Source organism: Cinclus cinclus, chromosome 4 (genome assembly GCF_963662255.1).
Source record: "Cinclus cinclus chromosome 4, bCinCin1.1, whole genome shotgun sequence".
Taxonomy (NCBI): Eukaryota; Metazoa; Chordata; class Aves; order Passeriformes; family Cinclidae; genus Cinclus; species Cinclus cinclus.
In genome coordinates this window covers 39,516,827-39,541,885 of record NC_085049.1, presented here as the reverse complement: position 1 = coordinate 39,541,885, position 25,059 = coordinate 39,516,827, and the positions used below count along the sequence as shown (strand labels likewise).

The window sequence follows — 25,059 nt, the reverse complement described above, 5'->3', positions numbered from 1 at the left end:
TATTTAACAGGACCAACGCCCTTCCGCTCCCATACAGCTCAACCAAATTTCTCAGAGGAACCCAGCAGATGCTTGCTCTTTGTGCCTGCCTTGTGAACAACAGGATGCTGCTTGAACAACCCTTTCCCCAATAATTCCTTTAGCTTTTGACAAGTGTTTGTCATGTCTTTTGTTTTACTAGGTTAGTGGTAGTAATGACTTCAGGAAGAGCTTCATTCCTGTTGTTAGTATCTCATCAACGAGTCTTTCCTAGATTTACCTAAATATATATCCTGTGATGTGAAACAACTAGAGCTGTAAATGGTGACAAGTGTTAATACTGTTAATACTGTACTGTTAATACATTGTGGTTGCCAAAAGTGGTAATCCGTGCCTAGGTTTCCAGGGCTTTTTTTTCCTTCAATAATTTCATTTTTATAACTTTTTTGAGCACTTTTGAATTGCTTGTAGGAAGTTGTAATGAAGCTTTACTAGTTTATTGTTCTGGGCAGCACAAGGAATACTAAACTGTTGTAAGATCAGTTACACTGATAATTAGTTGTTCATGTTCAAATCTATTAAAGCTCTATTAATCTTTTTCTCCAGATCACTGCTTGATGAACTGCAGCTGAAATATTTAACACTTCACACTTATGCCATTGGAGATGGAGCCCAAAGCCAATAACCTCATTTATGGGTGTCAGCGGAGCTCAACCTCTGACGATGACTCTGGCTGTGCCTTGGAGGAATATGCCTGGGTCCCCCCAGGCCTCAGACCAGAGCAGGTACCAGTCATCTTTCTGCATTTTAAAAATAAACCTTGTAAGGACTGTCTGAGGGAGTGATGTGCTGCCTCTATAAGACTAATTAAATTCTTATAATGTATAAAACTTTAATTCATGTAGAACTTTTCACTTCTTTTTTGTTTCCTGTCCAATGAGGCTATGTGTAGGGAGCTTAAAGTTCTCAGCCCTGAGGAGCTTTATGTTCCAAAAAAGTTCCTAGTCAAGGTTTTTCAGAAAGTATGTGCTACAGAGGTATGTATTGCCAAGTAAAAGCAGTATAGAAGTTTGCTTTCTTCTTGAAAGAAGTTATTAGGTTAAATTAAAGCTCATGGCATACCTCATGACACTATGCTCCCTGGCCAAGTATTTCATTGCACTTGTATGACTCTTTAAATAATTAGGCATTTGACATTTAGAACATGGATGGTTCGGCAGTGCATATAAATGAAAGTGTTCAGTCATTGTGACAGGTAATAATGTATTTTACGCTTGTTTAAATAGTTGTATGGCTGCCATTTGTTCATGCCAGGATTTCTCTTGTTGGTGTCTGGAGCTGACACTTGTGGGTTGGTTGGACTTTCCTTTCCTTTCTCTTCAGTCCCCTTTTTTTTGTGTAAGATCACACAGCAATGGGGATAAAAGTGAAATTACTGATGACCAAGTTGCTATAGGAATTGCAGAATGAACTGCTTATGGTATTCATTCATGGTATTTATGATATTGCAACTGTGTGAAGCTGTGTACTCAGTAATATTCAGAACTCAAGACTTCAGTGTTAAATGGCCAGGGTGGCTTTGCAACATCTGCTAAAGGAGGCAGAGCAATCCTGGCAATCTTATACAGTCAATAGTTTGAAAAAAGTGCAGATGTCTCTTTTTTGCAATGCAGAGATTTTCTTAATAATGAGTACAGTAACAAGTCAGCAGGAATGGCAAATAACAAGCTATTTTTGGGGCAACTCTTTTTATCACTTACTTAAGCATCTACAAGAATCCTGATGAATCAGACCTTAAGGCAAACGGTGAGCTAACATTCTGCCAGAACAATTAAATGCCCTAAAATATCCTCATAATCCCAGCTAGCCCAAACTCACTAAAGATGGGAGGGTTTTCCCCCAGAAGGATTACTTTTGAGAACAGTGCAGTAAGCTTGAAAAAAAGGGCATAAACTATTTTTAAAACTTTACTTCATGCTGCATGTTATCTTTTTCTGGAGGATCCTGAAATGTAGTCAGTAAGTAGCAAGTGGGCTTACAGTAGACTTCAGTTGTTTAAATTTTGGTTAAATGAAGACCAAGTCATGTTTTGTACAACCTGTCTCACAATTTCGATTGCTTCCTGACTTAAGTGACTGATTGATGCCTTTTTTTCATCTGTCTTGCACAGTAATAAGCTGTTGACCTGAGCATTATTTAAATCTGTATGGCAAGTAATATTTTTGCCAATAGTCAGCTCTTACAGCCCCAGGCCTCGTGACAAGCTGGAAACTGCATAGGAAAAACAATAAATCTGTAGCTGTTCCACAAAAATATTTTTTGCCATTGGGCTTTGTCATAGTGTTCATTACAGCTTTCCTGTCATAATATTCTTCTGAAAAAAAAATAATAAAAAGAGTGAAGACTGATACAAAAACATTCATCCCATGAAACCATGAAAATTTCCTGGCTAATTTGCATCTGATTGAAATGTGGCTGGATCCAGCCTCCTCCCAAGGGAAGGATGTTTCCACCTTCTTACCAAAGCCCACATGGAAGCAATGAAAGCTGATGCTTTGGGTGAACCTGATCAGCAGGAGACTACAAAACAGCTTTTGTCTCAATAATGTGTAAAATGCAGAGAGCAAATTAAATTTGTTTATATAGTGGCTGTTTTCTGGAAAGCTTCATGCCTTGTGTGGTAAATTGCAGAGGGAAACTTAGAATTTCCATGGAGTTGTTGACCAGCCCTGAAGGGGGTGGGAATAATGAGAACGTTAAATGTGCATAATTTATGATACCCCCCTAATTGTGGCTGCAAATTGCATTCCAGAAAAGCAATTCAGCAGCTGGGTGCTAGTTTTATCAGTGAATTCAGGTTTGCTGAGCTGGTTCATCTGGGTCTTGTATTTTCAGCACAAACCCTGTCACAATCTAATGTAGCGTGACCTCTTCTTCCTTCATAAATGAGACCTGAGATAAAACAGTAGCCAAAGAACACTGGCAGTGCTTGGGGCCTGGGTGTCCCTGGGTCTGAACTCTGCATTTCTCCTGGTCAGGTCCAGCTGTATTTTGCCTGCTTGCCAGAGGAGAAGGTCCCTTATGTTAACAGCCCTGGAGAGAAACACCGGATTAAACAACTTCTCTATCAGCTGCCACCCCACGATAACGAGGTAAATACAGAATTTAGGATGCACCATCAGGGCTCGGGTCTCCCTGGTAGCTTTTCTGTGGAGAATTACCTGCCTGTGTGTGTATTACAAGCCTAAACCATGGCCTGCAGTGGCATCTGAGCTATAAAGCCAGCACGGTGTGTACACTGAGTCCATTGTTCAGCTGTGTGCTTGGCTTGTGTGCAGATAAGAGCTGTCTGGAAGGACACTGCCTTTGCTTGTCAGGGAGGCTGGTGTCACTGCAATAAACTTAACACAAGTTAGTTTTATAGTGTTTGCAGCCACCCACCAATTACCAGGAACCTACAAATTCCTGGAATTGCATTGTGGCACACAAAAAGGATGCTTTGTGATAGTAAAAGGCTTGCATCTCAGTTATGCAGTGTAATTTGGAGTAGAAGTGGAAATAACAAACAAGCTCTTTGTAAGGAAAGGGGCGGGGGTGTCAGTACTTAAGGTCTTGTGTATACTGCAACACTTAGTCATGGGCACTTAACCATAAATCTAAAGGACAACGTTATGGCTGGTTTAGGTTCATTCCGTTATTTTAGGTTAGCAGCAGATCATGGGTTAGCTTCTAAAAATCTTTTTCTTGTCTAAACAACTCCTCAGTTTAGGGTGGTGGTTTACCTAAATATTAAGATGGTAGAGAAGGCAAGCAGGAAAAGTTTAATGATGATTGGCAACATGCCTGGTGAGTTCTTTGCATATGTATATGCACTTATTTACTCATCTGTTACATTAAAAGCTCAGTCTCTAATAAAAGTTCTCCCGTGTTTTCACTGGAAGGTGAGATACTGCCAGTCATTAAGTGAAGAGGAAAAGAAGGAGCTGCAGATGTTCAGTTCTCAACGCAAAAAGGAGGCACTGGGACGAGGCACTATTAAACTACTCTCCAGAGCAGTGATGCATGCCATTTGTGAGCAGGTAACATACTGGTGCAGTGAACTAGCTACAGGGCTGAATGATGTGAAACTACAGTATCTCAATATTAAAATTTAAACTTACCTCTATGTCTGAAAACAACAACAAAAGATTATTTTTGAAACTGCAAGGAAGATGAATGAAAGTAATGCTTGCTTAAGCAACATGTAACCTTTGATATTACTGGGGATGAGCAGAGTCTTTGATATATTTCCTACTCAATAAAAAAACCTAATGCTGACTCATCCTAAGGTAATGCCAAATAAAAAGCAGACATACATTTTGAAATGTTAGTTTGTATAAAATAAACTTATATTCACAGAAGGTTCATTGACACGCAGTTCATCTAGACCAAAACTGGTAATATTTTCTCCTCTTGTCAGAATTTTTGAATAAAACCCCATATTAGGTTTGGTGTTTTAACTTAGAATAAGATAGTAGTTTCGGATGGGAAGTGTGTTCACTTTCTGGGTTTGTTCCTAGTGCGGTACAAAAGTAAATGGTGGTGAAGTTGCAGTTTTTGCCTCGAGAGCTGGGCCTGGTGTGTGCTGGCATCCCTCCTGTTTTGTGTGCTTCACATGCAATGAGCTTCTTGTTGACCTTATCTACTTCTACCAAGATGGAAAAATTCACTGTGGCAGGCACCATGCCGAACTTCTCAAACCTCGATGTTCAGCCTGCGATGAGGTAAATAATTAATATTTTACAGCCAAGCTACAGTCCTGTTCTGTTGACAAACTGCATCATTTTAGAAATTCCTAACTCCAGATGTGGTCATTTAGGATGTGGTCACTTAGGAAGTCAGGACTCTGCTGCATAGATGTGTTTGAAAGCTGAAGGACATTTAATTTCTTGTCAATCTGGAAATATTACAAGCAATAAGATGGCATTTAGATAGCAAACACCTGTTTGTGTTTAAAACTGAACATTCTCAGATATTAAAAAATATTATCCTTATAGAAACTTCTTAAATGGTTGAGTTCCTAGGTTCCTTTATTTTTTGGCTTTAAAATATACTGGTTTTCTTTCTTTTTATTTTTGTTGTGGGAGATTGTTGTTTCTATCTTTGTATTCAAAAAGGGAGCAAAATAAAAATAAATTTTGGATGTGAACTGCAGAGTTAGGATTTTTTTATGCTCTAACTCCCAAAGTGAGATTTCTGCCACTTAACTAAAAGTATCCTTTTTATCTCTGAAAAGATAATTTTTGCTGATGAATGTACAGAAGCTGAAGGTCGCCACTGGCACATGAAACACTTCTGTTGCCTCGAGTGTGAAACAATCCTGGGTGGACAGAGGTACATCATGAAGGATGGGCGGCCGTTCTGCTGTAACTGTTTTGAATCTCTCTATGCAGAATACTGTGAGACCTGTGGGGAACACATTGGTAAGTACGTCCTTTTCAAGCATTAAACTTACAAATTACGGGAAAGCCAATTTATGAAATGATCTCACGTTCCAGAAGTATGAATTCTGCACGTCATTTTTTAGAGAGACCCTGAGCATTGCTTTTTCTCTCTTTCCAGGTGTTGACCATGCTCAGATGACCTATGATGGACAGCACTGGCATGCCACAGAAACTTGCTTTTCTTGTGCGCAGTGCAAGACCTCTTTGCTTGGCTGCCCTTTCCTTCCAAAGCAAGGGCAGATTTACTGTTCAAAGACCTGCAGCCTGGGAGAGGATGTTCATGCCTCCGACTCCTCTGATTCTGCATTTCAGTCTGCTCGATCCAGAGATTCCAGGAGGAGTGTCCGCATGGGAAAAAGCAGCCGGTCAGCTGACCAGTGCCGCCAGTCTCTCCTCCTGTCACCAGCCCTCAACTACAAATTTCCTGGCCTTTCAGACAATGCTGATGACACTCTTTCTCGTAAGCTGGATGATTTAAGCCTTTCAAGAGAAGAGGCAGGCTTTGTTAATGAAGACTTCTGGAAAGGAAGAGTAGAGCAAGAAATGCCTGAAGACCCTGAAGAATGGGCTGAACATGAAGACTACATGACTCAACTTCTTCTGAAGTTTGGTGATAAAAGCCTCTTCCAGCAACCCACTGAAGTAGATATTAGATCAAGTGAACACTGGATTTCTGATAGCATGGTCAAGAGCAAGTTGGACTTGAAAAAAAATAATCCAAGCCTAGCAAGTAAGAAGTATCAATCGGACATGTACTGGGCCCAGTCACAAGATGGTTTGGGAGACTCTGCATATGGCAGCCACCCAGGCCCTGCCAGCAGCAGGAAAATCCAGGAGCTAGACCTGGAACATGGGGCCTCAGGATACAAACATGACCAAACACCATGGTATGGAGGTTCACTTGAATGTCTGTCTGACCTGAAACAGCAAGAACAAAGTGTTCGAGACTCAATGGATTCCTTGGCTTTGTCTAACATAACAGGTAATGGGGAAATAAATGAATGGCTTTGATGGAGAGGTCAACAAAAGCATGTGTGTTGGAGTATTTTGAAGAAAAATTTTTCATTTCAGTGATTTCTAAAAAGCTTTAGTATCAAGAGATGCATGTAAAGTAGGCAGCAGCTTTTATCAAGCACATAATCCTTTACAGGATACGTTTCTGCTACTTAAATCCTATTAGATTTTTTTCCTTTTGAATTCTGAACACAAACCACTGCTTTAAGCAAATAACTATTTTTCCATACCTGATGTATGAGAAGTTGCATTATATATTAGGATGATATTAAAGATAATCTACAAAACACTTCAGATAACTTCCTGATTTGCTTGTAAAAAGATGTAGAAAATCTGAAAGGATGGTAAACTTCTTAGCCTTAGGCAATTAAGTTTATGAGGTTATTTTTCCCCTTGACTAAAGGGAAACTGATAATCCGCTTTTGTGAACCTCCTCGTCAAATGTGACTGAAGTTACCCAAAGGGATAAAGTGTGTGCTAGCCTTCCTTTCCTCTTTCTGTACAAAAAGCTCAAACCTGGCAGTTAAGACCCAATTCAAAAGCTCTCCGATCCTCCTTCCCTTGCCTTTCCCTTGCCTTTCGTTTCCTCCTGTTACCCAAATTACTGCAGCTACTTGTCTAGCTGAGGCCTAACCACAGGCTGGCTGCATTTGCCAAGCAGCAATAAAGGAGCTGAGGAGGGGAGCTTGCTTGGTTCAGGGGGCATGGGAGGAGGAAGCACTGGAGGTATTGCACCTGGGACCATCACAGGGCATGTGATGCTGTCATTGTGGGAATGAAGGCAAAGGTGGAGGACAGCAGGCCAACTTCCTTTTGATCATTTTTGAGTAAGGATCCTTCTTTGCAAGGTGGTAAGCTTGGCTTCCCTGTTTCAACAGCTGGAACAAGAATTTGGCAATACTTGAAATGTAAAAGATTTTAGCCTTAAGAATGGCAAGCACAGACTGCAGAATAATTTTAAGTAATCCTTTTTTCTTAAAAGGCATACCTGTATGTATGTTTCAAAATTTTCAACCCATTGAACTTCTGCTCTTGATGTATTCATGACAGCTAATTCATTGGTCATCAGAGCTAATACTTAAATGTTTTAAGTCAAAACAAAGCTTATTCTACTATGAAGGGAGTCTTTTTTTGGTAATAGTTCAAAAAAATACTTGATGACAAGAAATGTTTTATATTTTGTTATAATACTTTTCTCTTTGGTACTCCTCTCATTTTCTTTTTCCTCCTTTCTCCATTCCCACCACAGGGGCTTCAATGGATGGAGAAGGCAAGCCACGGACTACTCTCTACTCTTTGCAAACTTTCCAAGAACTGGAGGTGGAAGACTGTGAGAAGATGAGCAATATGGGAACTCTGAATTCTTCAATGCTCCATCGGAGCACTGAGTCCTTGAAGAGTCTGAGCTCAGAGTTGTGTCAGGAAAAAGTGTTGCCAGAGGAAAAGCCAGTGCATGTGCCTGTACTGAGACGATCTAAATCCCAGTCTAGACCGCAGCAAGTGAAGTTTTCAGATGATGTTATTGATAATGGAAGTTATGAGAATCTTGAAATACGTCAGCCTCCAATGAGTGAAAGGACTCGCAGGCGTGTTTACCATTTTGAAGAGCGTGGAAATCGGCCTTCTCACCATCGCAGAAGAAGTAGGAAGTCTCGTTCAGATAATGCACTTAATCTGGCCACAGAAAGAAGATGCTCTCCAAGAGAGAGATTTCGTTATTACTCCCCTCAGGATCATGAAAAATTTATTCAGAATAGAAGCTCACGCGAGCTTCGGGCCTATATTCAAAATGCAGAGCTGTATGGACAATATGCCCATACCAGGTCTGACTATGCACTGCGGAATCAGGTGGTTGATAAGTTTTTTGGATTGTATGGTGAGGAAGATGACTCCTGGTGTTCAACTTCATCTTCATCATCCGATTCTGAAGAGGAAGGATATTTTCTAGGACAGCCAATTCCACAGCCACGGTCATTGAGATATCCATACTATACAGATGATCTTTCTGGTCCAACTACTGCATTATCTAGTTCTCAGTTTGGACAGAGGACAACCAAATCAAAGAAGAAGAGGGGTCACAAAGGAAAAAATTGCATTATATCTTAATTAGTTGTTAGTATTTCTTAATTGGGAGGACCAGTCAATTCTGTAGCTAAAGTGTGAACCACATCTTTTTATATTAATAATTGTACTTAGGCAAATTGCTCAAGTTCATAATGCTTTGCCACTGTAAATGATAACCATGCCAGAGTTTACATTGTAAAAGTAACATTCAGAAATGTCACCACGCCAAATGATCTGCTCAGATACTGCTAGGTTTACATACTGTGTTTCAGCTGTCAAAATACTGTTACTGCAGTTCTTAAATACAGACTGTTTGTAGACATTTTATTTTATGCTCACTATTCACCTACATTGAATTATCTGAGAGAGAGGATTCTACAAAGATGAATAATGTCAGTCCTGTGCTGCAGCTATAGACACACAGGGTGATCTTTGACTTCTTCCTCTTGCTGTCAAGAAAAAGAAGGCTCTATACTGTGCCCTTTCTTTATTGATAAAGCTCACTCTTCCTCATTCAAGTTTCTAAATAAAAACTGGATTATTTTTATTTGGAAAAATGCTCCTTAAGAAAGCAAAAATCATAAGGTGGAAGCTGAAATGCTTGAAGCCTTGATGTATCCTAAAGCAGCAGTGAATGTTTTGTACATTTAACTTCCATGGTTTTTCCTTTACAATTTTTTTGAGAAAGTGTAAAGCGGTTGGTTTTGGTTTGGGGTTTTTTTTCATGCCTGCTTAAGGGAAGATATTAATTCAGCTTCTGGAATTAGACTTAACCAATGAGTGATGTTTCTTCTGCCATGCCTCCCACCCCTCAGCAGTGAGAGGTACAACTGCTGGAGTCCTTTGCTCAGGCATGTAACCCCATTTAAGTCAATGGCTCTACTTACGTAACAAATATTTCATACGGGCTTAAAGGATTAGGCTCCAGAATTGTGTCTTTTCAGATGCATTATCCAGGTTTTAAAATGTATTAGCTGCAATTCTAAGACAAAAAACCGTTGATATTTATAATGTAGTATTTCATAGGCTTAAATGTATTCATAATTTAACAGTGCAAATACTAATGTACATATTGTACAGTTAAAATTTTAAAATCTGAATATTTTTATATCCCTGAATTTGAAGAAGTTTGTTACAATATCAGATAGATTTGTTAGGGGTTTAACAGCAGTGTTATGGATGAAATATTGCTTGTATTTTAGTCAGGGGGTTTAAGTTGAAAAATGTTCAGTGCAAAACAGCTTAATTTTGTCTACTAGGTATTAAAAGCTCTATATGCATGGTGGGGCTATGTAAATACTCTACGGCCCTCTTAATCTTGCAAGTATTATTTATGGGTCAAGCAAAATGTAAACTATATAAATGTAAAAACCACACAAGCTCGGAATATATCATTACAACCAGTATGCAACTCCTGTGGGTGTGTATTTTTTTATTATTGTTCCCTCTCCTTCCCCAAAAATAATTTCTGAAGCTTGCTTACCTGAAGGAAGAGAGATATTGAATGGTTCTGGAAGGCAAACTAGCTAAAACTATAAAGTAGGAGGTAATCACAGTAGTTGCCTTGAATTAAGATATGGAGCAGGAGCTATTTTAGTTACAATATACTTCCACTGTTTTAAATAAATGGCAGGAATTCCTTAACAGTGATATCCACTAATGAAGATGGCAAATGCTAAATCATTGGCTCTCTGAACACCTGAAGAAAGGAAACTAATGAAATAATAGACGCTTCTTACCTAAAAAGCCTGTCAAATGGAACTAAGCTTGCCTTTCTTGAGGATAGAGAAGTATGGAAACAAAAGCAACTATAGAAGTAAAGGAAGGAATGAACACAAGCACTGGTGTACATCAAAGAAAATTAGGCTATTGCTAAGGGTAATCAGACTAGCAGTTACTTCCTTGCATTTTTCAGGGTAAAATAAGCAGCAGATTCTTTTCTCCCAGAGGTGGTACTCACTCCACAAGTCACTTTCCTAGTTCCCCCAGGTCTTGTGGAGTTGAAAGCTCATCAAAGCCATGCCTGGTCCTCATGGGGTGCTTCCATCTGGCTGCTGTGGGGCTCAGGCATCTTTGCGAGGAGCCGCAGGGCTGGAGATGCTGACTTGTTTGTAACCTTCCCCAGGATGCTCCAACAACGATTAGGAGCTCCCATTCTCACCTGCGTTTCCAAAAATGGAAAACCAGGATCCTCAGAAACAAAATGCTGTGCCAGTGTTGGACCAAGTAACTGTCTCATGGAGAATGTCGCCACAAGTAGTTCTTCTGATGCCACACCATCTCCTGAGATGCAGCAGATGTACTCTCTCAAACTGCAGCACCTTATGGAATATTACAGTTCTCCAAGATTTTTAACTGCCTCTTAATATTTTTTTTTCAAAGTTTAAAGATCACTATACAGCTTTATTTTCTTCATCTTGACATAAACAGTATCTTACTGTTTTTGACAACTTAGGAGAAATATTTCCAATTTCTAATATTTCTCCACCTTGAAGAGAATGGTGGTATGTGACAGTGCCTGTGACCAGCACAAGATTCAGATACAGTCACAAAAGCTCTAAAGTGTGGTTTGTGTTATTGGAAGCAGTACCTGTATTCCTAGTGGAGCATACACACTGGTGGGCATCTAAGCATGACACAGCTGCTTACTCACTACCCCCCAGTGGGATGGGGAGAGAGTTAAAGTAAGAAAAATAGGATAACTCATGGGCTGAGTTAAAGACCATTTAATAGATAAAAATAAACAAGCAAAAAACCCCAAACAGAAAACCCCAAAGTGATGCCAAGCTCAGCACAAGCCAATTAATATCCAGCCTGTCCTTGAACAACAGCAACCCTGGCAAACTCCTTGCCCCCATCCCTAGTTTTACATGCAGAACATGATGCCCTATCACCTGTCAACTGTCCTGGCTATGTTCCCTCCCAACATCCTGTGCACTGCCAACCTCCTCACTGGTGGGGTGGGCTGAGAGGCAGAAAAGGTCTTGACTCGGGGTAAGCTCTGCTCAGCAATAGCTAAAACATTCCAGTGTTATCACCATCTTTCCAGGAAAAACCTGAATCACAAGCACCACTGCACCAGCCACTATGAAGAACATTTAACTCCATCCCAACCACACCCAGGACAACCTTCATGACAGAAAAAAGTACTAAGGCAAATTTTATCCTCATCAAAATTGAAAATCTTGCAGGCAAGATAGTGACAAGGATTTGGTCCTTCTCTGATACCTGGCATTACCTCCTTTCATATCAGTACTGGTTTTGTTGATGATTTTCACCTATACTGCTTACATTGTCACTCAAAACTGCCAACTCATCCAAGTGAGGTTAGAGAAGTAACCACTTCAGTCTTGGCAGACAGCACTGAATTTCCATACTCCTTCAATTTCCACACTTCTTCAATTTCCACCTTCTTTTTAATTTTTAAGGGTATCTGCAACATTAACAAGTGCTAGGAGTAATTTCCGTTTTCAGGAGCTCTGAAGGGGACAAATTAAATTCCTCCATCACAGCACGTTTCCTTTCCCCAATGCTCTTCCAGACGCCCATTGAGGCTGACCACTAGACCAGGGACAATGTTTTTTACATGACATGAAACTAATACATACTTGTAAAGCAAGCAAGACTAAAAGCCATATTTCTTCCTTAAGGGACTGCCATAGTATATTTTACTTACATCAACTGAAGGCATAAATCACAAAAGGTAAAATGCAAACATTCAATACAATGCCAACTATTAGATGGAAAATCAGTTGCTTGTCACTTAGAAATGTGAATGAAAACTTTCACAGAAATAGCACTTACAAAAAACTCAAAAGACGCCTTAGTTCACAAGTAAAGTTTAATCAGTTAAAAAAAAAAAAGTCAGATTAAGCAAATTATTAGGCATAGTGAATGGGATTACAAACTGGCAGCTGGTCACCAGTGGGACTCCACAGAGCTCAGTTTTAGTGCCAGTGCTCTTTAATGGAGAAAGACAAGTCAGATGTACATTGAGTGAGTTTGCAGATGATAATAAATTGAGAGGAGCTGTAGACTCCCTCAACAGTAGGGAAGTCCTGCAGAGATATCTGAACAGACTAAGGAGCTGGGGGGCAGTGACCAGCTGCATTAAGTTTAACAAGGGCAAGTGCCAGATTCTCCACCTGGGACAGGACAGTCCTGATTATCCACAAAACCTGGGAAATGAAGAGTTGGATAGCAGCCCTGCAGAAAGAGATCTGAGGGTCCTGATAATTGGCTGATGGCAAATTATACAGGAATCAGCAGTGCCCTGGCAGCCAGGAGGGCCACTCCTGTCCTGGGGTGCATCAGGCACAGCATCACCAGCCAGGCAAGGGAGGGGATTGTCCTGCTCTGCTCTAGGGAAGCCTCCCCTCCAGTGCTGGGGGCAGTTTTGGGCACCACAATATAAGGATATAAATCTATTTATGTGCCCAGAGTAGGGTGATCAAGGTGGTGAGAGGAGGAGCCTGGATGAGACTGAGGGGTGACTTCACTGCATTCTACAGCTTCCTCAAGGTGGGCAGAAGAGGGGCAGGCCAATGAATTATCTCTGGTGACCAGGATTCAAGGAAATGGAATGAAGCTGCATCAGGGGAAGCTCAGATTGAACATGAGAAGGTGGTTAGTCACTGGAACAGGCTCCCTAGGGAAGTGGTACAGACCCAAGCCTGCCAGAGGAGCATCTGGACAATGCTTCTAGTGGTTCCATATGGAGAAGGGAGCTGGACTCAATCAACACGGCAGGTCCCTTCCAGCTTGAGATATTCTATGATTCTGTGACTGTAAACTTACGTCTTTACAGAAAAACACTTGAAAACTTGGGATACTTTTATAATAGTAAACTTAATCAGGCTTCTAACAAAGGAAACTCCTAACAAACTGTACAGTACAATGGAGATTTTTAATAAAAAGTATGTTACACACAGTTTTATTATTTTTCCATTAGCATTTCTAACCCAAAGTAGAAACTCTAATGTAACATCCTAAAGGCTCTCAGTCCTGTAGGCAAGTAGTGAAATGTTGTAGTTATGCTTCTGCATCTGGGAAGACCTTGACTGATCTCAGTAAACCAGGCTGCTTCCAGAAGAGGCAGGTCACATCTCACTAGTACGTCACAACACCATACCTCTCTTCCCCTCTCTCCCTGCCCAAATTAGCACCCTGTAGGATCCATGAGCTGATTCCCACACACTGTGCAGCCCACACAATCCCAGGTGCTAACAAGGGTAGTTGCAGGTCATCTCCTTGGAGCAATGTGAACTCTTGGAAAACAAGAAAAGCTAACTGCTAAACCTCCCCTTACTGACATGAGAACTAACCAGGCATCTCAGGAATCTGATGCAATACACATTTAATATACCATATTGAGATTTGCATGTGTAAGATGCTGTGATACATACAGTACCTTGTACATGCAAAATCATTGCTACTTCGTTTGTGTTTCTGCACACCATTCTGATGAAATCTGGAAATAGCGAGTTTAGTTATTAGTCCTTTTAAAGAGTTCCTTATGTTCTAAATGCAAATGAATACAAAACAATCATGCTTATACTTACCTCTTTACGATTATGACTCAAATTATCCCTTTCCTAAAATGTTTATATAAAACCATTACTTCAATAAATGTATTCATCAGGATTCCAAGTCCTAAATATTTTTCAGTGGCAACCTCTTGGCTTTCCTTTACCACTGTTCCCAAGTGGTTCTATCTGGTCAAAAGTGGTGCCAGACACTAACCAGAATCACCTAAGTTTGAAATGATAGTGAATTTGAGGACTTAGGGATAAACTCTGTATTACACCTAATCCAAAGCAGCCTGGGTTTACTGGAGAGATGGTCCTGCTCACTTTCCTTGCCCATCCTCAACACCCCAATTCCTGCTCCTTCTTGAAACTGGAAATAAAGATTACACACAGCCTCATTATTGTTAAAACTGATGGATGAAAATGCTTGAGAAGTTGTAAGTGGGAAGAGTGACAGAGTAGGAAAAGCAACATTTCCCTGCTCAGTGGCTTCCTACAGCTGCATTCTATACAGTGTAGTCAAAAACTGAGCAAACAGTAACAAAAAATTGAATCCATCCTACATAATACTGCTTACTAGTAATGAGTCATGATATGGAAACACCAGAAATTTAAAGGCATTTGTAAAACCTGCAATTAGAACAAAAATACAGCACTTATATCAAGTGGTTAATTGCTCTGGCAGTCAGAGACTAGAGATAACCCCTAATGTAATTTTACAGATTCATCTGAATTTTTAAATTAAACCAGAATAAATAATTTAAAACATAATTGTGACCAATTTTGCAAGTTTTCTCTTCCTACAGTATGTATGATAACAAGACATTTGTGCATAACTTGAGGAATGAGAGCAGCTTCATGTAATTTTAATAAAAAATACAGTGTTTCCAGTTACACTTGCAAGCATTAAAAGGTAAGTGTACAGGCATCAGACTGACCATTTTTTCCAAAGTAACTGTGTAAGGATTCAAAAATAGTTCATTGCTTTACAGCATTTTTGAAAAGAACATCCTTTCAAATACATGTCAACAAGAACAGGTAGGTTGAATACAACTGTGGAGAACACAGTGGACAAGGGAACCTGAGCTATTTTACAAAGGAGCCCAAGCCTTGGGTTCAAACCTCGAACAAAAGCTCCTCTTTCCCCGCAAAAAGCAGATTTATGTACTATGCCAGACACAATGCAGAGGATCTATGTCCTTAGTATGAGCCCTCTTTGAAGGGCTCTGATACATCTTGGTTGGCAGCATCATACTGAGCAATGAAATGTTTGAGTTCTTCAATGCATCGCTCACCTATTTCATGCAAATTCTGCCTCAGGGCAAACTGAATGGACTTCTCTAATGATGGATCTTTATCAATTAGCATCTTCACTACCATGCCAAAGGTTTCACAGTCTTGTCTGTAGACCTAGAAACAACACATTTTAGAAAATTACTAAATGCAAAACTATTTACATTAGCACACCAACAGCCCTTATGGAGTTAGATCCAAATGTAACAAAAGATACTGGATTTAACATGAGTTTCAGCTGTAAAACTTACTGGCCGTTTCCTCTCTTTTGACATGTGCTAATAAAAACATAACTAGCTCAGCACTATCTGGATGCCAAAAAAAAAAAAAAAAACTTTTATGGGATGAAATACCATAATAGAGAAATGAAGTTCCTGTTGCAGCAATATTTAATAAGTAACGCTAGTAGCAATATACAAATGCTAAGCCAGATTTTCTTTTCAATATATTTAAAATTAAACTGTGGAATGTCTAGCAGTCTCAATCTTCATACAAAGCACCAATAATTTAGTTTGTCATATTTCCTAATACTTTAAATACAAGTTGTGTTTAAATAATTTAATCAAATTTTGTTTGTTTGTTAGACATCTGTTTCTTGTTGAAGTCCTAGAAAATTATTACTTTAATTAGTTTGGATGCATTGGTGATTAAAGAAGTCCTGGCTTACCAGAACTGAAGTGGTTTACCCAAACCCACCTGACCTTCTCCCATAAAGAATGAGGAGTTTGCAAGTCAGTAATGCACCACATCTGAGGTGAAGTAACTTTGTATGACCATGCTCTTATGCAGTTTCCAAAGCAAGTCAGTGACATTTAATTTTTTTTCCAGATTCCAGCTGAGTTTATTAATCTGAACACCCAGTAAAAAAGGAACTTCTCAACATCTTCCAACTGCCAGATGCAACTCATTTTCAAAGCTCTTAGGCCAATTTCCATTTAGAAAATACGTTAGCTTTTTGACTGAAGATAAGTAAGTTTTCTATCTCCATACATCTTTTTTTTATGAAATAAAGCTAAAATGTTGATATTCTTTCCAAGTATGATTATCTTTTGGTATTACCTGCTTGTCTTAGAACTTGTTTTTCACAGAGATGTGCAACCCTTCACATTTATCTGTACTGTGGACAGAAACTGTACAAATGTATGTAAGCAATTCCCCTTTACTAAAAACGAAAGAAAAACACACCCACCCCTCCCCCAATGAAAACCCACCCTAAGAACCAGTTCAAGGTCAGCTCAAGCATCTTCATGCCAGAAAAAGCAGCAGAAAACCCCAACATTCTGTACAAAACTAAACTACTGTTAGAAACACAATTATTATCATGATACCTTTAATAAAGACCATTGTCAGATGCTTAATAGCATAGTCTAGGAAAACAGTTCATGATCAGACCCACTTTTCAAACACTGGTTGGCAAACAAGAGAACTTTTTGGAAGGAACTAACCTTCAGTGGAGAGTAACAAGTCAGAAAGAAGAGTGTACCCCAAACCAAACTTGAGCTAAACATTTTTAAGTGTGGAAATGCACATGGCTTTTTTTCAGAGGCAGGTTTGTTTCCTGCTTTGTAGCTCTTTGGTAGTAAAATAACAGCAAAAAACCCAGACTCTGAGCTTATGCTCCACAGCAAGTAAAACATGGTAAAAGAACTTCAAACAGAGAAAATCTACGTTGCTTTTTTCTCTATTCCCAAGGAAAAAGCTCAGAAAGAACTGCATAGGGTTACAAGTTGTAACCTCAAGGTTACAACTGAAGGAAATGCTCTAGTTTTCATGGGTCTGCAAACTAATGGCAAACAGTGCTACCTGCTACTTCTCCCACACAACACAAAGAACTAACCCCAGATGAAATTCTCTGACTCTTAGCATATACATACTAGCTTGATCTAAGCACATTTTTCTTCCAAACTTTCACAAAAGACCTGGAGAAGAATCAAGAAAGCCCTTATCATTGCTGAATCTGAAGTCAGAAGTCACTTTGCCTTCACAACAATCTGGAAACTAAACACCTTCCTCCATGAGATGATCATTTTCAATACCTTGTGACAAAGGACTTTAAAAAAAAAATAGAATTTACCTAAATTAGGGGAAGAGGGCAAAGGTGGAGCAGGAAGGCACTTCTAACAACAGAAAACAAAGGAAACAGCTCAGCTCCTCTAACAGTAATTGAGCAATTTTCTCTCAACAAGCTTTCTGGCCCAGCTGCTAATTCTGATCCTCCTGGTACAATCTGCCTCCTTCACAATTGTGCTGATAAATCTATTTGTGTAGCTGCAATGTAAATTGCATCACTGAGGTGCTCCCTTTTAAAATTACTTCCCCCCAATTAATGTGATTCAGTGATACAATTCTAAAACCAGATGCATCAGCACAACTGAAAGAACTGTGAGCTGTGGTCTTAAAGTAAAAACTTCACAAACCAGTTTATATGGCACAACTACAAACTTTCAGAGATATGTTACTATGTTTTACAGAAGAGAATTGAGATTATCAATTACAAGAATATCAATGCAGAATATGCTAATTAATTACATCTTAATGGTAGAATCAACTATTTGAAAAATTCATGAAAGCACTGAAAGCTCTTGAAAATACTCCAACCATGCAAAAAGAGCTCTCTGTTGGAGAAAAATACTGGAAATACTCGTGACCAACACCATATGAAAATAACCCTATCTTTAAAATTCCAGATGATACTGATTTTGATCTCAGACCATGGAAAGCTCATCTGTAAACATCTGGAACTAAAACCTGAAAATGATTCCATGTGTGGAGAAAGAAGAAATAGCATTTTTAAAATGAAAAACAAGAAAGGGAATTATACCAATGACATGATTATTCTGTCTGACATATAAATCACATAATCCTGAAAACAGCCAGAGCCACAGGGTGATCATTTACCAAGGCCCTAGCATACATTCATTCTCTGATCTAAGCTACAGCACCAGCATAATGGAAAGAGTGTGTAAAACTTAAGCAGATGAAGAAGCAGAAACAGCTGTTCTATTTCCAAATACGTAAACATAATTTTATATACACACACTGTAGATAGATAGATAGATAGATAGATAGATGGACTTTTGCTTCTACTATGCACGGCAAGTATTTGAGCTGAACTCAAGTTCTTTGAAGTGTTTTCCAAAATCAGCACATCTGACATCTGTGAGGTCACAGGATCACAAATATGCATACTTCTATATTATTCTCATGGAATTTTAGAATGTTACATGATAAGGGCACAGAGGCTCTGGCTGAGATCAGCCCTTTGCTGCGCCATTCTCCATGTAAGTACTTGATGCAAATATAAAGTTGTGATGCATCTGCAACACGTTAGTGAACACACCTCATTTATTTGAGAAAGCTATACCAAAATTTGCACTTAGAAAGAACTACTTAAATATAGCTAAAAGACATTTACTTCCAGACCTAGTTAGAGATGGAGACGTCAGTCATGCAGGTTGGAGGCAATCAAACCCTAGAACTCCCCAGCAGAATGAAACTTTTGAGAACTCCCTCATCTACATCTATGCCAAGTTTTCACAGTGAACTTCAAAGTGCCATCAACACTGTCTTGAATTACAATGTATGACATTGACATGGAAAAAATTACGGATACAACACTCTCTTCTTCCTGCTCAGCTGTGGAATGTTAACCACTGAACAGGAAGAAAGGGGGGCAGAGGCAAGTACATGGGGACTGCTCAAGTCTTTGATTGCTATAGCCTTCTTTCAATGATCTAAAAGTTGTCTTGGCTTAAACTGAAGAAAAACATATTGAATGGCTTTGCTGCTGGGTGAAATTACACATGGCTAGGGAATACCTTGACAACATGCCTACTACTCACTGATGAAGTCCATGTAATTTTGTGATTAGCACAGCACCATGTTTTTCTTCAGAACTGTTCCAGAACCACACATACGCTTTGTGCAAAAGAGCTGTTAGACAATATAACAGTAATGACAATGCAAACTAGAACTTAGGATGTCCTCCCTTGCAAATAACTGCAGGCTGCAGAAGAATCATAAGAGCAATCTGATCTCAAAATCTTGCATGCCTGGCCAGCTTTATTTCAACAGCAAGAGCGAATACTGATATTCAAATGGGATGAGGACAAGTCTTATTTCAACCCATTCACCAAGTTTCCCCAGCTTAGTCTGTCCAAAGAAAGGTTTATTTAACTTCTCAAGGTGACTCAGAACAGCTAAAACCACAGAATCTATTCTACACAGGCTTCAAGGAAAAGGGAAATGAGAGAAGTCCTTTGATAATTGGAATGGAATCTTGGAATGGAATGAATCTCTGGAAGACTGGTCCCACTAGGATACAAAAGTTAGCCTCTGTATCTCTCGTGTCCACAGCTTGCAGAAAGTAGAACTGAGTAGCAAATGGGAGATGAGAATTTCTCCTGACTCAGAAATTACTCAAATGACTCTCCACTTCTCATTTCTGGGAGAACTGTTCTAATGGATGCGCTTTATTTTATATGCGTGTATTAAAACATTTTCCTCTCCAAGTACGGTTTTGAATGAATATGACATGGTGGCAGGTGTTTTGAATGCTCTTGGTTTCATGCACACATGAAAGCCTCTTCAATAGAATTCATCCAGAGAACGCACATGCCAGGCTTGAGCAGCTATATACATGAGATGGGCAAACTCAGTGCATAAGGGGGTACTTGGGCCCACAAAGACAAGCGGAACCAGCAAACATTATAAAGACCACATCCATTAGGTGGATATGATTATTTAGCAAGTGGAATTTATGCCCATGATTTAATCTGCAATTTCCAGCACCTTGCTCTTTTTCCTCACAACCCTTCCTGAATTTTTTGGAGTATTTTTAGCACTCCATACATTTCAAGATTAATCTAACACTCTCTCGCCTCCACCAGAACTCCTTCAGAGCAACACGACACAAGTCTGGACTCTCTGAGCAGCTCTGCACCACAGTCCACCACCAGTGCCTGTGAGCCATCTTCAGAGATGCCTGTTCTCAGCTCCTCATCCAAAGGCCAAGGACCCCCAAGGCTCAGTTAGCACAGGGGAAGGAGCTGGGGTTGTGCCTCACAAACCACATTAAATAGCCTGCAACCTTTAGATACTAACTCACTTTGAGAAGACCCAACATGCCCAGCAATCACAATCTTGCATCTGTGATTCACTCAAGTCCTCATTTAATATATTATCTTTCAGAAGACAGAAGCTTTTCAGTTACTAAGGGCATATTTCCCACAAGTATCAAATATTCCATGCAAGGAGGAAAGAAGCAACATGCTCACTAGTAGTTGTTTGATTTCTCACTGGAAGGCAGAGCATTAACGTGCAGAGCACAAGGATAGCACCAGTTTGAAAGCCATACTGTGTCCATTCCAGACACTCCATGAGCAAACTGCTGGAAATCTCCCTCACTTCAGTGATGCCCCAGGGCCCCCTTACACTGGACAGAGATAACAGCTTTTGTTCCCTCACCTAAACTATGATAGCTGGTTTCGTATAGCCCTCTGGTGGTATAAACCAGCTTTTTATTTCCCCTCCTCAGCAGACCTAAACTAAGTCGGACAAACCATTCTCCTATTAACCAAGCCATATCTATGCCAGGTTTTCCCAGCATGGGTGAGACAGACTATGAGGTATAATTTTTCTTCTACTCCTAACTAAAAACAATACTGAATTTTCTTGAAATGTAGGCCTAGCTCTAAGCTGATTGAATATGCCGTCAAATATGCATTTTCATTGTGCATGTAAGCTTAAGCAAATTGGGAAACTACTAAACACTGAATTGCCACTATCACAGCTCTTTCTTTGTCGATGACACATTTTAAAAGGAATTATTACCTCTCCCCAAATATCTTCTTTTTAGTTTATTTATATGTTACCTTGGAATTTTTTTCAACCACATAAATTAGATTTCATTAACCTACCCAAAATTTACTCTTCCAAACTACAATAAGTTAATCCTGTACTAGAAGAGTACACAGAAATTTTCATCTATGCAGTAGCAAGATAATTGTACTGTTATGTTTATGAACACAAAATATAAGTTTATAGCTCCATAGTGCAAAGAATGCTCAGAACTGTCATTAAATCACTTGTAGACAATTTTCATGATCAAGACATTTAAAACTGATCTTCAACCAAGACAAACTATTTTTTACAGTTACAAAAAAAACCTAAATTAACATCGAACAAATTCAAAGCTTGGTTACGATAGCATACAGTTTACAACAGCATACAATTTTTAATTATAAAATATCAAGAAGTCTACTCTATTCCTTTCTTAAAAGCACACTAACAATTCTGCCCTGCATCAATGTAATATCTTCTGCACCTGTTAATCAATGTGTTTATAGACCAATTAGATACTCAGTGCTTATAGAGCAATCTAAAAATGAACATACAGCTTTTGTATGACACTGTTGAGGAGACTTAAAGAATATTATAATTAAAAAGCAATAGAAAGTGAAGTCCCTTAGCAAGTGCAGTACTTTGGGTAACAGCTGTGGTTATCTAAGGACACATCTGTAGAGCAGGGCTGTATAATTCAGAACAGTCGTAGCAAAAAGCTGGTACAATTCAAAAAACAGAGTTTTCATTTATAAAAACTTACAAATTCCGAATAGTTACTCATTGCTTTAAAACTACTACACACAAGTTGTCAACAAGAAGCAAGAATTGATTTTAAATATATTGTTAGGAAATCCATGTGTTTACTTAACTATTTTTTAATACTACGGTGGAAGACTTGACACAAACTTTAAACACATGTTTAAATGAACAAGAACTGGTACACAGCAGAAATGTACATGATGATACACTTCTTTTAATGTTACATTTTGGCAAGAACAAGTGTATTACTACTTCTTCAAGAAATGTCTTGCTCAGTCAAGCAGACGTAGCTCCCATGTGGGAGAGCAAGGACTATTATGTTACATGGTTTTACTGGAGATAATTCTTTACTAAACCAATCAGACCACATAATAACAGCATTTTAACACCAACTACAGGCCCTTGGAGACCAGTTTGTGTGTGGCCAAGATTTCATAGGCTTCTTTACAACAGATGTGTTGGATGGGGGTAGAGTTACTTCATTAACTTGTGTGTTTCTTAGGTAAAACAGCAGTATGAGTTTAAATTCTGCCTCCTACATATTCTTCTTTAGAAAGTTTGAGCAAGGAAATGATAAATATGAAATCAAAATACCCATTGCAATCACAATCGATCAGTTTCTAAATCTCACTGGAAGTACTAATGATCTCTTGAGGATGTGATGATGACATCTTTTCAGCTCATGTGTAACAATATGCAGCTGTGTTTAAGAATGCCAAGGTACAAACAACTGTGTAGCCAAGTCCAAAAGTTGTAAAAGGGTATTTGTATATCTAATAATTTCTCTTTGTTCTATAATAGTACGCAAACATAGAAACTGTATTTTTGTAGGAGCATAAATGAAAACAAAATCCTAAAAACTCTCCTCTCCAACAGATGCTAGAAACCTCCCATTGGTCAAAATACACCAGTTCAGGATTAAACAGGAAATAATCAGCTTTATGCCAAAGGAAGGGCCTCACCCTACAACTTTTTATTTATAAAACCCTGAATTGATGGAAAGCCATTTCCTTAAATCTGATCCATGGTAAAGTTATTGCTCCATCCAAAACAGGAAGGGTGAAGTTTGTCTACAAAAGACTCTATGTTAATTGTCTTGTTAAAAATGCTTTAAATAATTTTCAGATACATCCACTGACCATAAAGGAAAGTGATACTCATTTAAGCTTCAGCAGGATGGGCTGTATATTCACAGCAACAATAAAATGACAAACCAATCTTTCTTGTCATAAAACCAGACAAATAACTTTGTGTTAAATGTACAATAGTTCAAAATCCACATAGATTGACTCTTGAAGTCAAGATGAAAAATTATGCATTTGATTCAACCGAAAACTGACTTGTGATGACTTAGTTTTCCCTCAACAAAAGTCATTCCAATTCCATTTCATTTTCAATTCTTTTAATTTGTTCAATTCAAATAGTTTCAACAAATATCTTCAGCTACAACTATTCTCAGATTCAACAACATTCTGCATTAAATGGGCTAATTTTTGTTAATGGTAAGACAGCATTTCATCCTGAGGAGTTGACTGCCTGTATTTTCTCTAAGTGCACAATGAAAATACGCAGTAATAGAAAAAAACAACCAAAAAACAAAACAAACAAAAAACCAAACAAAAAAACCAAACCAAAACAAAAATTTCTTTACAATTAAGAGCAATTTTGAGCAGTTTAGTAGCACAATTAACTGGCAACAGCATTGCTAATACAAATTCAAAGCTGGTGGATCAATGAATTTAAGAACCAATCCTTATAAGAGAAGATTTCCTCCCTACCACTATATAAAGATCAACTTAATTTTTTTTTCTTTAATGGTTAAAAAAATACTAAAGCAAGTTTGAAATTCCATGCCAAAGGATAGATTTTTTTACATCACATATGCAGCATTAAGAAAATACTACATCAAGCAAGTAACCTATTGTATATAATGGACAGCTTTTCGAAAAAGAAAAGCAACAGCTGCAAGAAGAAAATTACTTCGATTACCAACATTTTATGGCATAGTTTATGTTAAACCTTACTGCTTCTGAAGGTTTAGAATTACTTCACACATTATATTAGCCTCACAAATCAGTTTTATTAGTGCCTCAATAATGAATCAATTTTTTTTCAAGTCCAAGTCACTGTCCTGCCTTTACCCTTGAAATAGTCACTGATCATTTACTTTAAGTACTAATTTCAAATTTAAAAGGAAATAAATGAAAAAGTAAACTATTTTGGAAGACTTATCTAATCTTTCCTTAGCTTGTGGATATATATATTTTTCCACATGCAGCTGTGAGGGCTGAAAAGGCTATTCCCCCTTCCCAACTGTCAGCATCCCTATGCCAGAAGCCATCACCCCACTTGTCTGTGTGAGCCAGTAATATAGAAGACTACTCCTAAAATCAAATCTTAAGCAAAACCAGTCTGATTAGGTCACATGCTAGGACACCAGTTAGGGTGTAGGGTGGAATCACCTATCCTGGGTGAGGAAGTGATGAGCAGCTATGGAAGACACCTTAAAGTGGACATTTATCTATAGCTTTAGCTCCAGGTGGACACACTAGTGTAATCTGGAAATATTCACAGAACTTCTACCTAACCCAGACAGACAAAGCACATGGGATCTGTGTTTAAATGTTTGCCTACCTTAGTATGTAACTTCAATCAAATAATATAACAATATTATAATATAATATAATATAATATAATATAAATTTACAAAAGCAGAATGTGAAGCTGGCACAATGGCTGCTGGGGTTGGAGGAGGTCAAAGAACCTGTATGACAAAGCCTCATTTCTTATTTCAAATATGTTCATTCCTTCTGTGTTTTTAGCATTCAACACACAAACTATCTCTCTTTCTAAATCTGTTCCCACAATTCTAGTTATTTCCACATCAATGTGGAAGCAGAAATCTGATCCAAAAATTGGTTAAAACAGAAAGCATGTCTCTCCCTAAAGAGAAAGCCACAAGGAGTAGAGATTGGCTTTTATGGTTAGTGTATCATATGTCTTAGGGTAGCAATTACCAACTGTGGTTCCGAGGAAATGTAGTACGAGTTCTACATTTACTGAGTGGATGTATCACTGACTGTATCCCACAGTAC

At 38.7% G+C, this 25,059-nt stretch overlaps 2 protein-coding genes across 3 annotated transcripts in view; one reads left to right on the top strand and one right to left on the bottom strand.

The window, feature by feature from the left end:
* Positions 1–632: 632 nt before the first annotated feature.
* PRICKLE1 (prickle planar cell polarity protein 1) lies at positions 633–8,582 on the top strand. Its single transcript, XM_062491149.1, has 7 exons — positions 633–764; positions 3,018–3,131; positions 3,921–4,058; positions 4,539–4,742; positions 5,255–5,441; positions 5,581–6,444; positions 7,726–8,582. Exons 1-7 carry the CDS (start codon positions 633–635, stop codon positions 8,580–8,582), a joined length of 2,496 nt encoding a protein of 831 aa, XP_062347133.1.
* Positions 8,583–13,427: 4,845 nt separating this feature from the next.
* Positions 13,428–25,059, bottom strand: part of PPHLN1 (periphilin 1) — a 60,062-nt gene continuing 48,430 nt past the window's right edge. For both annotated transcript variants that reach the window (XM_062491942.1, XM_062491943.1), the window contains exon 10: positions 13,428–15,478. In XM_062491942.1, coding sequence (XP_062347926.1) covers positions 15,269–15,478 — 210 coding nt within the window. In that variant the 3' untranslated portion in view covers positions 13,428–15,268. The remainder of the gene's footprint in view (positions 15,479–25,059) is intronic.

Coding starts and splice junctions, on each gene's coding strand:
- PRICKLE1 (XM_062491149.1), top strand. CDS start 633: ATGCCATTGGAGATGGAGCCCAAAGCCAATAACCTCATTTATGGGTGT. Junction 4,059..4,538: donor TGCATGCCATTTGTGAGCAG/GTAACATACTGG, acceptor GTTTGTTCCTAG/TGCGGTACAAAAGTAAATGG. Junction 4,743..5,254: donor GATGTTCAGCCTGCGATGAG/GTAAATAATTAA, acceptor ATCTCTGAAAAG/ATAATTTTTGCTGATGAATG.